Source organism: Cupressus sempervirens, chromosome 10 (genome assembly GCF_028749045.1).
Source record: "Cupressus sempervirens isolate cs-2001-9-10 chromosome 10, ASM2874904v1, whole genome shotgun sequence".
NCBI lineage: Eukaryota > Viridiplantae > Streptophyta > Pinopsida > Cupressales > Cupressaceae > Cupressus > Cupressus sempervirens.
Window position 1 is genome coordinate 334454861 of NC_143127.1, and position 15702 is coordinate 334470562.

Consider the following 15702-nt stretch of genomic DNA (forward strand, 5'->3'; position numbering starts at 1 on the left):
ATGGCTTTCTTTAGCAGGAAGAATTCTACTTATAAAATCAGTACTTTCAGCAACCCCAAATTACTATATTGCAGTCCTTAAAGCGCCGACATCAATCTTATTACAAATCAAAAACTTGATTAGAGGCTTCCTTTGGGCAGGAAATATGAATGGGGATAAAAAGATTCCGCTTGTATCACTTCATGACATGGCTCATATTCTAGCCATTGGTGGAGCAGGTATTCATGATTTGACTAAGATAAATGCAGCTTTTGGTGGGAAACTCATTTGGCATATGTACACTAAACCTCAATCAACATGGTGTCAGATAATGCAACAAAATTATTTAGATAATAATGACCCCACAAGAATGTTTTCAATTCTTAATCCCCCTAAAGGCTCTGTGATTTGGGATTTTATGATCTCTTCCAAAGATATTGTTCTTAAATATATTTCTTGGGAGTTGAATAAGGGAGATAGAGTCAACTTTTGGAGGGACTCATGGAATGGATTTCCACCTCTTCATACTTTGCAATTTTCTCAGAACATAATGAACATTTCAGAATCAGTTTGGGGTAATAGAGTCATTGATTTTATAGATAAAATTTGTCCCTATTCTAGTAAAGTCACTTGGAAAAACCTAGATCACCTGTCTTTGTCTATTCAAGAGAAACAAATGTTTAGGGACTATTTAGACAAGAGACTTGTTTACATTTCAAATGGGGAAGATAGATTGTTTTGGGCTCCAACTAAAGATGGTTGCTATTCAGTCAAAGAGGGGTATAAGTTGTTACAGAGAATGGCTACACAAAAGAATCCATCTAGAGATTATAATTTTTTTTGGAACCATGTTGTTCTTCCAAAAGCTAGATGTTTTGCGTGGCTTGCACTTAAACACAGAATTCTTACAAGTGATAGATTGACTAAGTTCAATATTGCTCCTCCATTTAAATGTGTGTTGTGTAATGAAGAATATGAATCAGTGGATCACTTGTTTGTCACCTGATCATTCACATATGATTGTTGGGTTTTTGTTCTCAGAAAACTTCATTATTATACTCGTCTTCAAAATAACCTTTGGGAGATTTTTCAATCTTGGCCACTTCTTTTTTTGAAAGCTTTATTTTGCAGGAATTTGGATATGTACTACAGCTTTGGTTATTTGGGCTATTTGGTGGGAGAGGAATAAGAGGATATTTAGAAATGAATTTGTAGAGAAAGAAATAGTGTTACAAGGCATTTAAAAGTCTATATCAAAAGTCACTAATGCAAGCCTTTTTAGATGCAAAATCAACCCTACAATCTCAATTTGGGACAGTTTCATCATTCGAGAGTGGAAATCTCTTCTTATTCCATGAGGGAGTGGAATTAGCAACAATCAACACTCCAAGATAGATAGAGTAGTTGTGCAATGGCTACCTCCTAAGTCGGGTATAGTGAAACTAAATTTTTATGGCGTTTCAAGGGGAAATCCAGGTAAATCAGGTCTCGGAGCATGTGTCAGAGATAGTAAAGGTATAGTTCTAGCAATTTCATCCTCCCCGCTGCCAGATGGGATAAATAATTTAGTAGAAACACAAGCTCTCTTGGCAGGCCTTGCACTGCTTAAAACAGGTAATTTTCACAGTCCATATTGAAGGTGATTCTCAAATGGTTATTAATAGTTGCATTAAATGACAATCCTATTCATGACATTTGCAATATATCTTCAAGCAAATTTGGTACTTGATTGATCAATTTTCAGAAGTTACCATATCACATACCCTGCGAGAAGGAAATAAAGTGGCCAATTTCATATCTAATCTCGTGTGTGATGGTGTCATTGTTAACACACATCAACCCAACTCATTTATTGAACAATTCGAACAATTACATTCACTGATTGCATCTAAAAGTTGTTTATCATGTTCATAAAATTTAGATGTAAAGCTTGACTCAGGACAAAGTTCTCAATGGTATAGTTTTATGAGCCTCGATTTTGTCAATAAAATATCTATTGTAAATATCGACAAATATCTTTATGTAGATTTGTATATAAGCAATGATTCTAGGTTTTCTTTCTGGTTCTTTCTTGGTTGAGCTCTTTGAACCAATTTTATTAATAAATATATTCAGTGGCTAGCCCACTTTTGCCAAAAAAAAAAAGAAAAAAAGTATATATAGGAACTAGGAGTTTGAAGAATGACATTGAATCCTTATAGAATTAATTTCTCTTTTTTTTAAGAATAAATATTATTTCATAATATATATTACCTTAAAGGTATATGATTCAACTTTTAGTACAAGTTTTTAAATATTATTAATCTCTGTAGTGCCAAAATAATGTGCTTGAATACATTTGTGAAAAATTACTTCTATCTAGTTCATAAATGTTTGAGTTTGTTAAGTTAGTGCCTTTGAGAGATTGTTTAAGACATTTTAAACTTGACCGGTGAATAATTTTTTGTTATTGAATCTCTTTTGTTAGGCTAGATTGATGTAATAAGAAATATTAAAGGAATGATTTATAATAAGTGCCACATAGTGGGTTGTACTTACCCTTAAAGCGCATTGTAAAAATTACTATGTATGATAATAGTTGTTAAAATACATTTGTTATAGTAAATTTATAACAATCCAAACACAATTAAATTTGTAATAGTTAAAGTTAAAGTAAACCAAAGATTAAATAATAGGTGTATAATCAAATTACTATTAGTATTAAATTGTGGATTATATTATATTTTAGTACTACAAAGTTTCTTTTTAGTAATTTAATATGCTTGTTTAATTTAAATTATTCTTTTTCTTTACTAACCACTAAAATGATACTAAGAATTTAGATTGAGCTAATTTAATTTTAACATTAAAAGTAATTATTTATATATAGTAGTTTATTAAAGTAATCTATAAATGATTTCATAAAAAGTAAAAATCTTAATATTAATAAAATGTATTAGCTAGCCAAAAATGACGGTGAAAATAAATCAATATAAGAGAGCCTCCAGAAAAGGGGTACTACAACATGTAATGAAATCAACTAATTATCTTTGACAAAAATAATATATATAAGACATTAAAGTAAAAAATTAATATAATAACTTTATAAATATTTGAAATTATCATAAAAATATTTCATTCCTATTGGTTGATTGATATTGAACTAATTTAGTAGTTCAACAAAGTGAATGCAATAGTACTAGCCTACAATAAGTTTTAAAAAAATTATATGGTCTATATGCAGATATAATCTATGTGCCCTTTAGCAATTGAAGTATGATATGATGATATTGTTATTTTCAAGTGTTATGGGATAGACCAATTAATTATATATCAAATGTCTAAATAACACTAAAAGGTACATTTACAAACATGTGTTATTGTAAGAGCCAGTAAAATAGGATGAGCAATTTATGAGTTTAATTTAGAAAAGCTAGTTTCACATTAATTCATACTTACCTAAAGATTGAGCTGAGGTGACCTTGAATATATTTCAATCAATGTCAATTAAGAAATAAATAAATATTGACAAGGTATCAATTATGAGAAAAAATCACATAATATCATAACACTCGATGATATGTTATTACAAAAACAATCACAAACACAAACACACACACATGCACGCACACATGCACACACGTGCACGCGTGCACACACACACACACACACACACACACACACACACACACACACACACACACACACACACACACACACACACACACACACACACACACACATGCACACACATACACACACATGCGCGCACACACTCACACACACACACAAACTATTGAGCATGTTTTATTATAACTCTTACAAAATCATAAATTTTATATCACACACACACACACTATTGAGCATGTTTTATTATAACTCTTACAAAATCAAAAAAATTATTATTGGTTTATCAAAAAAATTATCAAAATATATAACTTACATGTTTAATGATTACAATTATTCTTTATTCATACTTATATCATTAGTACACACATGCACTCTCTCTCTCTCTCTCTCTCTCTCTCTCTCTCTCTCTCTCTCTCTCTCTCTCTCTCTCTCTCTCTCTCTCTCTCTCTCTCTCTCTCTCTCTCTCTCTATTGAGCATGTTTTATTATTGTTTTATCAAAAAAATTATCAAAATATATAACTTACATATTTAATTATTACAATTATTCTTTATTCATAATTATATCATTAGTAAGAGTACATATACATTATATATTTGTGTGTTTATTTTTATATTGAAGTGAATTTTTTGTTATAATTTTTAATTTAAAAAGTTTTCTATATTATTTGTAATTGTTTTATGAATTTTGTAAATCATACTATTTGATATCTAAACATATTTAGTTAATTATCTTATAAGTAACTTAAATAATATAATTTGTTTGTAAATTTTTTTCTCTATATTAATTTGAATGTTTGTTTCCTAAAGCATGAAGATGATCTTCAGCAAGTATTGTGAAAGCTTTGGAGAAATTTTAAATATTGAGGTAATTGAATCCTATGTTTTTGCATATGTATAAGATATCATTTCTTTAATTGTTATTGAATGTGTATTATATTTGCAAAGTATCACTAACATATTTATATAAATTATTTTACATAGGCTTATTCATAGACCTAAACCAATTAAAATATATAAAAATTTAATCATATAGATATCAATATCCATTTTATGTTTAGATATTCAAAACATTAATTTTATTTGTGGTTAAATGGAATAAAAGGAAAATGAATGTATGTTGGTTTAGTACTACTAATTATGCAACCAAATCCTTAATATAGACTTGTGAGGCTATGTGTAATACCGTATTCTACCATTCCTAACTTAGATGCTAAAAATAATTTGATTAATTAGTTTCTATATCAAAGGGGTAAAAAAGATAATTGTAAGATCATTATCAATAGAAAAAATTACTATTTCTCTTTTGATTAAGTGAAACAGGTTTTAAATGGTGCCTGGAACCTAATGGTTACAAAAGAAATAGACATTAAGTTCAGAACCATTATAGACAACACAGAAACAATGGGCCTAAAAGGATAGGAGAGCCAAACAAAAAGGGAAACATCTAAAAGAGTAGGCGAGCATCATGTTCTGGAAGGACCTGAAACCTTTTACGATACTGAGCCTCAAGATTTACATTTTGGTCCCATCTTTTGAGAATTAAAAGTGATGCAGGAGCATCCAGAGGTATAAGGGCAATCCTGTGTCATCCAAAAAAGTACTTAGACTTGGTTTCTGTTTCATGTGTTTTCATTTTTGGATACCCATTTGGGTCAAATAAAGGTTCCAACTCTCACAGTTCCACTATTAGTCTTCTCGGTTAGATTTTTTAATCACCTTGGGATATGTGTAAATGCCAAAAAAATAGGAGTATTTAATTGAGCCATAATTTTCGTCAACTAGAAGGTGTAAATTGGTCAGAAGATTTTTATTGTAATTTAGAGCATTCCAAAAAAAGAATCAAGTCAAAAGGCCCCACGGTTTGAAAGTTATTGCAATTGTTCAGTTTCTGGAGACCTCCTAAGAATGCTTCAAAGTAAGGTTAGGGGCATTAAATGACGTCGAACAGGGCCAAAAAATGGGAGATGAGCAAAGCTGGTCCATAGGGCTATAGAGTGCTTCGAGAACTTTTCGAAAATGTAAACAATTTGTCAATCGGAGCTTCGACTCAAAAGTTATGTCTCCCGAAAGTTCGATTACCGTTTATGGATTCTTCTTATTTTGTGCCAACTTCTAATGTAACTTCTAGAGCCTTCTATTAGGTCGATGGATGCCTACTAGCACTTTCTAGAATTTATTCCTAATCCTTAACCCTCTGGGGTCTATTTAATAACATTTCTAGCTTTGTAAAATGCAGTTCGGAGTGGAGTTTGAGAGGAGGTACTGGGAGAAGAAATTATCTCTAGATTTATACTATTGTACAAGCCCTTAGGGTATGTTTTGAAGTATATTCTCTCTATACTGAATGTACTAGCATATTTTCACAGTTAATAAAATTTTCCCTTTCATGTTGTGTCCATTTTGTGCTTGGTTTGTGTCCCCATCAGAAAGACATCAAACAAAGGTTTTGAGAACTTGACTCTTTTTCCTTTTATTGTTGTCTAACCATCCTCCACCTTCCCAGTGACCACCTACTAATGAAGGCATTCAACCTCACAACCATCCCCCAACGCTCTTGCTATAGGAGATAAAATAGCTAAAGTAGCAACACCACTTGGAATCTAGACATCAGCAGAAGAAGGGATAGTAGCATTGTTGTAAGATAGAGCCACAAGAGGGGCATCATTTGAATCAACAATTTTGGCAACCAAAGAAGGGACAACTACAACATTCTTAGTCACCACCAAAGGGACATCATTTTAATCATCAGAGATAGCAACAAAATTGTCCACCAAAAAATGATCTTCTTGAGAAGAGCCATCCAACCCATTCCCAACTATAGAAACTTTCTAAACTGTATAGTGGCCATCTGAAACCCCCAACCACCAAGAAGGTGATTTATTTAGTTTGAAATTTTCAGAGGAGCATTTCATAGTGAGATGGCTAGTCTTATGGCATTTTCTACATTTGAAGGGAATACCCTCATAATCAAGAAGTTGAATCCAATAGCCTTTTGGAGAGGCCAACTTGATCATTTCAGGGGGCCTCTCGGGGATGTCGATCTCCACAAGAATGTGAGGATACATCATCCTTAACACATTATAGGATACAAAATAAACTAGCAAGAAGTCCCCAAGGGCTTCCACCATAGCCTTGAGGACTCAATCCAACCATAGGTGAAGGGGAAGATTTGGCAACCTTGCCCAAAGAGGAATCTTATCAAAGGATTCAGTCAATAGGTCAAAATACTTATACCAAGGGAACCTCTCCTCCCAAGAGAAACCATGACACAAGATGATACTCCTATCCTCAACATTAGAAAATATCACTATTAAAAAGACCCTTGCCATTAGGGTAAATCTAAACTAAATTCAAAATGATAGGTTCTCATTATTTAGATATCCAAGCATTTGGATCTGATAGAGAGGGCTTAAATCCCCTAAAACAAAAAATGGAAATTGTAGCAAAGTAGTTGTCCACATATGTGGAAATCTCATCAACTATTTCAAAATCCATTTACTTACATAGACAAGTACATTGGAATGGAGCCCCAACTTCACAACATGACCCTCGATACCTGCCTCATAGGTAGCCACACTAGAATAAGAGATAGCAAATCTTCCCATAGCAACTTGAGGTTGAGCAGTAGGGGAAAGAGCCTCAATAGTAGGAGCCATAGAAGTAGAAGCTGTAGTGACCCTAGCCACTATAGAGGGATTGAAAGCATCCACCGGCTTAGCTACAGATCGACTTTAAGCCCCAAAATCATCTAGAGATAAATGGGTAGGAGAAAACGTAGTTTGAAACCTAGCAAGAGTAACACGGGTAGAAGTAGAAATGGGAGGGGAACATGTGTGAGAGACATTTGAAGCATAGCTTCAAAGTTCATCATGAATTGATAACTTTATGAGAAAAGTCTAGTTCTATACCCAAGGCTAGTGGAGCATGTACTTGGTACGAAAGTCCCATAAGGAAAACTAGCCTACAACCATTCTCCACTATGAAGTAAAAGTAAAAAGATTACTATGTCCAATTGTAGCATGGTTTGAACTTTAATTACCATGTCTTAAAATGTGGTCAGATATATTTCTATATGTACATTAATAAGATCACTTGACAAGATATTAGTTTTGGATGATCAATTAAAATAGTTTAAGGTGATTTTGTTTACACTTGGAACCTCAATATTGTTTTAACTTATAGTTTTATTGATGATTGATTATTGACAACAAAATTAATCTAATCTTTTAGCTTCAATATTAGCATACCTTGATATTTGGTTGAATAATTATCAAGAAATAAATGAATCTAATGATTTTGATAGATTCTCCTACAATGTACTATTTGTCCACCCCTAGATGCTTTACCCTTTTAAAGACAATATTTATCACATTTGAGAAAGGTATTAGTCCATCAGTATTATTATCATTTCTATATAATTTATTTTGGATGATTTATCACTATAAACCAAGAAATATCATCTTTAGAACTTATTGTGCCTTTACTAGGACTCGGAATATTTCTTAGGCAACACCCCAACCTAGAATTAATTTGTTTTCTTAAAATCAACATATTTTTTGCATTTCTTGAGATACATATCTTTTTATTCATTAAAATTTGGACTCTTTATTTATTTCCTTTTTCTGTGGCCCATTATTACACATTTCATCAAATAGTGGTGCATCCTCTAGAGGTTTTATCTTCTCTTCAAATTAGGAGACAATCCAATGATATACTATTTTATTTTAGGTCACGTATCATAAATATTACTAGAAACTATAGTAGACTTGTCAATTTAAAATCACGTATTATAGTGGAAAAATAAGGAACTGCATTAAATAGTGAATTTTTTAAATATAAGTAGAAAACCATATATTTTAAAATATTTTTACTAGATAACATTAGATAAATCCTAAGTAATAATGTAACTACTAATACCTTAGATTTTCCTTATGATCTTATCATAATACTTCATCTTGAATGAGATAATATGTATATAGTCATACCTTTTTATTGATATCTCTAGAAATGTGCCTATTTATGAAAATTTTGACTCCCGAAGGTTCCTCCGAGTGGTAGTGGTCAGTATGGTAAGCCTCATGAGTAGGGGGATACTTATTTGTACATTTCTAAGAAACCTCCAAGATTTTAGAAGTTGACTCTTCATGGAGTAAAAGGGAGAGAAAATGGGATAAAGAGGTTACAATGGAAAACTGTGACAATGAACTGTCCTTCTTACAGAGTACACAAGTTAACTCTATGCAAGGTATCAATGCACAAAATGAATAAATATAGAACATAACCTAGAACTCTAAAACATAAAACATGACATATAAGAATAAAAACTATTAGAAAAAAAGAGTATAGTCCAATCAACAACCATCCAAATTAAAGTGTTAAACTTTAAGCTTGTATAGAAAACATTAATAAAGTTAATGAGATCCTAGAAGAGGGAGAAAAGGGCACGAGGAATGAATTATTATATTGATAAATCAAAAAACTGATTAAATCTTAAGACTATTACAGAGAAGAATCCCCTAGATTACAATAATTGATCTTAGTTCAAAATTTTCATTAGACTTTCTTTAAAATGTGTTTCCCTCTCAATTTTAAAGTCATAGATATAGAATGCCCTTGGTAATCATAGGTAGTAAAAAAATTGTTGGTTGCTTCTTCTTTATTTTTAGGTCACAACCATCCCCTTCTTATCCTTTGAAGGATTAACATCTATTGAATAGGTCTCTACTTAGATGGTATTAAATCATGTGTAATCATTTATTACATCAGTGTTACTCTATAGAAGGTCACCCATATTTTGAGTCTAGAGGTGTATGGAAATTAATGTTAAAAAACCTCCCCATCCCTGATCATTGCCACATGTGAAGATGTGCATATGGTTGGTTCCATTCTAGGAAACTCCTTTGTGCATTGTGTGGAACAAACTTTGGGTCTCAAGATGATGAGAGAGGTGGATGATATGGACACATGGCACATCTATGGGTTTTCCATAAGATTGTGGGAGTAGTAACTCCATAAGAATGCATCATTGGGAATAATAGCACTATTTTTTGTTATTCGTTACATTGCCATTACTCTTAGATGAATCAAGGAACCATGAGTATTATTTCAAGATACTATGAAAACTTACTTCAGAGAACCAACTAGAATTCTTTACATACTATAATCCCACTTATAGGAATTCTTTAGTATTAGGTTAGATTTTGATGCAAAAGCATCCAAGGAGTAATAGAAATCATGCATCTCCCAAAAAATATTGTTTAGTTGATAGTAACAAATACTATTTTTGGAAAGGTTTCTATTTTTAATCTTTTTTCATGAAATATTATATAGGCCTATTGAGCAATCAAAAATAACTAATGATGAAAAAGTAACCCCATATTTTAGAATATATTCATTTTTTCTAACCAATTTCTCCAATGAAAACTTCAAATGTATTTTGGAGGGCCTTAGAATCCAAGGTATGGACCAAACAATATAGATTAGATTTCTTCAATATATTTTCATTGATGTATATAAAATTACAAATTTCAATGGTAAGATTATAAGAAATGCATTTTCAAATTTGTGCTAATTGAGGAGAAAACATAAAACTATTGGATATTGCATTTAATGGATACATCTTATTACAATGTATTTATTCTATATGTAATCTAAGAATTTAATTTTATTCTCTTATCTTAATGTGTTTATTATATGTTTTACTCTAGATGCTTTTGAATCTAGGAAATTTTATTTTGGTTGTACCTTGCCAAACTTGTTACTTAATATTCCTTTGACATGGTCACCTAGTAGTAATTTCCAATGGTGTATTCTATATGTAAGTATAGTTTATATTTTGGAAAAAGAATTGTGTCAAGAAAATGGAGAGTGTGCAAACCAATGAATACATATAGTCAATATAATAGTGTTTAATGATAGTGGAAAATAAGAAAAGATATTAATGGTATCATACTAAGGTTAACAATGATGTGAAGATCCATTGCATTATTAGGAGAGTCTCTCTTTATTTACCTTACCTCTAGGAGAATAGGATTTTCCAATTAGTTGTTATATCTTACTCCTTTGGCATTGATCCTCTATTTGCAAGTGTAGAGTAGTGATCTCTTTTTTGTATTTAGTTTTATTTGTAGTGAGCCTCTGGTTGTAAGTTTAGAGAAGTGAGCTCCTATAGTATTTTGTAATTAGATTATATAGATGAATAAATTATTATTTATGGAAACTGGTCATGTTGGTTATTCATTTATAAAATTAGGGTATTCATGAATTGATGGTTGTGTTCATTATATGCTAGTTTCTTTATGTGGCAACTATTGAAGTTAGTGTATTTATATTTTATGTTGATCCACTCCCCTCTCTCTTATTATATTTAATATATAAATTAACAATTCAAAGTCCTAGAAGCAATGGTTTCCTTCTAATTCCATAATTCTTGTTGAATCTATCAAACCTATATGATGTAAATTATTCTCCTCTATCAAATCTTAAATATTTAATTGTAGATTCTAATCGATTCTTCTAAATGTTTTTGAACATTTTAAATCTATATAAATTTTGTGACATTTACTTGTGGGAAGAATGCTCTGTGGAAGGTTCAAAAATGTTAAGATTTATATCTAAGTTAAAACATGTTCAGCGAAATTTAATCTCTTGGAATAAATAAAACTTCAATGATATTTTCAAAGAAAAAGAAAATATTGAGACAAAGCTAGCCGACATTAATGACATTATTATTAAAAATGGTATGGATAATGAAAGTTTCTTAAAAGAAAAATAATTACATGCAAATTTGGAAGAGGTTCTTACAAAGGAATACTTTTTTTGTAAACAAAAATCTAGAGAGTGTTGGCTTTTTTATGGAGATGGAAACACAAAGTTTTTTTGTAATAGCACTAGACCTAGTGTAGGAAAGATTTAAAATAATTGAGAGGGGGAAGGAGGGGGGTGAATTAGTTATCCTTAGGTCTAAATGTACCAATTGAACTTTTGAATAATTCAAACAAATTAGGTATATTCTTTAAATATCTCGGTCTCTGTAGCATCTTATCAATAATATAAACTTGTAGTCTACTATCCCAAGAGTAACCTACTTACAGACTGTAAATCATGAATAATAAAATATCTCAAATAACATTCACACAAGTATAACACTAACATTTAACATGGAAACCAAATTTGGGAAAATACACCAGCAATATGCTACCAACTTTTCACTCTTCTAAAATAAGCTCTGGCAGGAGCCAACCCTATTAAAGGTTACGATACACACTATTAGGTATGACATTGTTAAAGGATTTAATCAACCTATTATGAGTGGCCTTGTTCAAGGACTTAACAACATCCTATTAGCATGTCATCTTGACTAAAGAATTTACAAATAATTGTTAGGTCAACATTAATTAACATATTTTAATTGATAGAATGGTTAGAAAGTAACAATAGGATTGTTAGAAAGTAACAATATGGTTGTACTACTCCTTTGCTGATATGGCCTTGCAATACACTTCGTGTACTGCTAATTCACATTTGCATGCTTCTATTTCACATTATTTTCACTTTCATACTTTTCATTCATACATACTACCTTGGATGTGATACATTACATTACATATATATTAATTCAATTTACATAATTACAAAGTTGGGCAATATACAAGTTAACACCAATATTACAAAGTTGGCCCAAATGAAGACACTTGGGTTTTGAAGACTGACTTGCTGAAGTTCTGATACACGACATCCACTATCACTAATCGACATCATTGTGCATTCAGTAGAAGTAGAAACTCGGTCCATACTAATCATCTCAAAGTAGTCTCAAACTCAGTTTGCACTAGTGACTTGGTAAATACTATGTAACTCAGTATAAATTGAATTACATGTTTACCATGACTGCACTCAGTAAACACTAATAATCACATAGCTTAGTTAACACTAACTTTGCTTCACATGAACTGCTAGCTCAGTAGAAACTGTAAAGCTTGGTAACCACTGAAATGCTCAAGTTGAACTACTGGACTGCACACTGCCTTATTATGTTCAGTTTGAATTGTTGCACTTCACACTAACTAAATTCCCTTGGTAACCACTGAAATGCTTGGTGGCTACTGAATTACATGGCAAACACTGTAGACTATTCAATGAGTTTGGAAACCATACAAAATCTAAATAAGTATTGTCACTAATAACAAACTTGACTAAATGTCAACAATCTCCCCCTTTGGCATAAGTGACAAAAACACTTATTAGCCAAAACTTATATACATCACATTGTGATACTGACTTGTTAAGGTATACTATTTTTTAGATTTTTCAAAAAAATTCTTTGTAAGTATATATAGTATAATATATTTGCAAATTCTCTACTATATACACTTTTCTCCCTTTGCATGATTCTCCCCCATACAATATACATAGTATAATAAGTATCTCTCACTATATATGGCATATTAAGTGTCTCTCTCGCTTTTATTGTCTCACCCCATATATAGCATACTAATTTTCTCTCCCCATATATACATATTGTCTCTCACCCTTTTTGACAATAATGCCAAAGATTTATTCAAAACTTATTTACATGGAGACACCAATATAGGAAAGAAAATCAGAATGTACCTTAAGTATGAGTGCTAATTTCTTATCCTAGTTCTCTTGCAAAACTTTGCACATATGTAGAGCAACTTGCACTTTTGTAGATAGTTCTATCGTGTGATATGCAATTAAGAAGTTGTTTTTTTCGATCAATGTTTTTGAGTAAACAATATGCTTCTGCATCATATCCATGATGGGAAGGATCAAATTCTGAATACTGAATATCTATCAGTGTAAATTAGATCCTTGCTTCTTCTCTCAACAACTCTACCTACATATCTGATAAGAATTTAATCTCCATATGATGTGCAAAGTTTGAACTAGGGTCACAGTGCAACTACCATGCACTAGCCTTCAGATCTTCATCAATCTTTGCTAGTGTTCTCTTTATTTCCTTTTTGAACTCGATAACATTACACAAATTTCAAAAAAGTGATCTTACATTTGTGAAAGAGGTTTCAAGATTGGTAGAAATTGAGGAAAGCTCTGCTTGCTGAATGGAAATTTGTTGAGCAATGTGCTCAAGAACTTTATTATCAAATTTCTTTTTTGCTTTCTCAATCAACTTGTCTTAACCACTGGAGTCCTCATTAAAATTTTGGACTACCTCTTCTACTTGAAATAGAATGTGTTGAGAAGTATCAACTTCAACACCTATTGTCTCAGTCAAAATATTCTTGGCATCATCAATGATTTTATATTCTCTCTCTCCTCTCTCAATTTCTTATGTTTTGCCTTCTTTTGGAGGAGTTGACCAGCTATATGCATTTGATTTGTAGTGATATTATTAGAAATGGAAAAAGAAATCTGTAAATAAGCAAAACCAGGAAAGAATCTAAGTGAGTTAATGCATGAAAAGATATTACCATAAGATAGGAGAGAGAAAGCTTCAAGATCCAACAGCATGACACAAGATATTTGGAAAGGGGAAAGCAAAGAAAACCCCTTGTGATGTTATGAATGAAGCATGAAAAGCCTAAGAAGAAAGAAAGAGAGAGCAAGAGAGCAATGTTGATACAATAATTGAGAAGAGGAAGAAAACCTCATTAAAAATGAGAGAGGAGGGTCATCTCTTAAATAGAGATGAGAGAGAGGAATTAGAATGTAACTCCCATGTCTATGAATGCCACCATTCATAAGTGTGTGAGGCCAAGTGTGAGATTCCTCTTAAGGAGGAATAATCTAAATTAAAAACTATAATAAATATTTTTCCTCACATATTCCACTAGATGACAAAATAAGATGTAGTGGAAAAAGGACAAACAAGAAATATATTAGGATACCTTGGCTTATATCCTAATATATTACAACAATAAATAAAGAAGGTCTAACCTTGGTTTATAAACACGCCAAGGAAAGATTACAACTTATAACACCCCCCTTTAATCTTTAATTGGGGTAATTATATCAAGGGGTATTAAACCCATAATTTACAACAATCTGCAACTTAATCTTCAATATGAAGTAATCTGATTGTCTACAAGCCATATGGTACATTTGTAGATCCAAGAGAATTACATGAGTCCTTTGAATGTGATCAAGTGGAAGCATAAACACATCTTCGAGAAGGTTCCTTGATGGATCACCTAAAAAAAAAGTAGAGAACAAAAAACAAGCCAACTATCCACAAGTAGAATATTAGTAAAAAAAATGAAGTTATAATAATTTAATCAAGGAGGAACTAAGAGAGATGAGAATAAATGAATGTGTTCACCAACATGCAATGGAGTTAACATGATATGTAAAATAAGTCATAAGCTCAAACTGATCATAATATGGGTCAAAATGACCAATCTTTATGCAATAAATCTCTCATGAAAGAAACATACTAATGCACAAATGACCACAGACAAGGCCAACTAATGAAACCTGCATCAACATTGCGTCAATCACATGGATATAGAAAGTCCACTAATGAGTCATCCCACTACAGGTGAATGGGTCATGACTCCATCACCTACATGACCCACAATCTAGGCAATAAAGTATGCAGAACATTATCACATTGTATATTTATCAAAGAAAAATAAGAGAGACAAAAATAAATAAGTAGAACATGTGCCTCAAGCACCAAATAATTCAAGTTACAGTTTTTCCAAGAATTATAGCCGATGTGGACCAAAGGAAGGGTTTATGAGGAGTAAAAACATATTGCCTTCAAATAAGAAATCCATCATGGACAAGCAACATCATTGCCATGAGGAAATAGATCAACATGGGTCAAAAAAACTTTCTCAAATAAAGTCTCCAATATAGGAGTGCTCCAAGATATGGTAGCCTCATCACCTATACACTGAAAAATGAGCAAAGTGTAGGAATTCATACCATGAATAAATCACAACTAGGAGCATACACCAAGGAGATTGGAATGGGAAATCCCCATAAAATATCATCCTCGCATTGAGGAACAAAGTGGAACAACATGGAGAGAAACTCCATAAATATCAACCTTTCAAAGTAGAGCATATAGAATCAAATGGAGGGAAACTCCATATAAATATTAATCTTTCAAAGTGGAACCAATA

At 31.7% G+C, this 15702-nt stretch overlaps 1 protein-coding gene across 1 annotated transcript in view; it reads left to right on the plus strand.

Annotated features, from left to right (window-relative positions):
• LOC149533967 (MADS-box transcription factor 23-like) overlaps positions 1 to 15702 on the plus strand; it is a 282758-nt gene that overhangs the window by 121377 nt on the left and 145679 nt on the right. The window contains exon 3 of the mRNA XM_089805942.1: positions 4397 to 4454. Within this exon, the coding sequence (XP_089662068.1) occupies positions 4397 to 4454 (58 nt within the window). The remainder of the gene's footprint in view (positions 1 to 4396; positions 4455 to 15702) is intronic.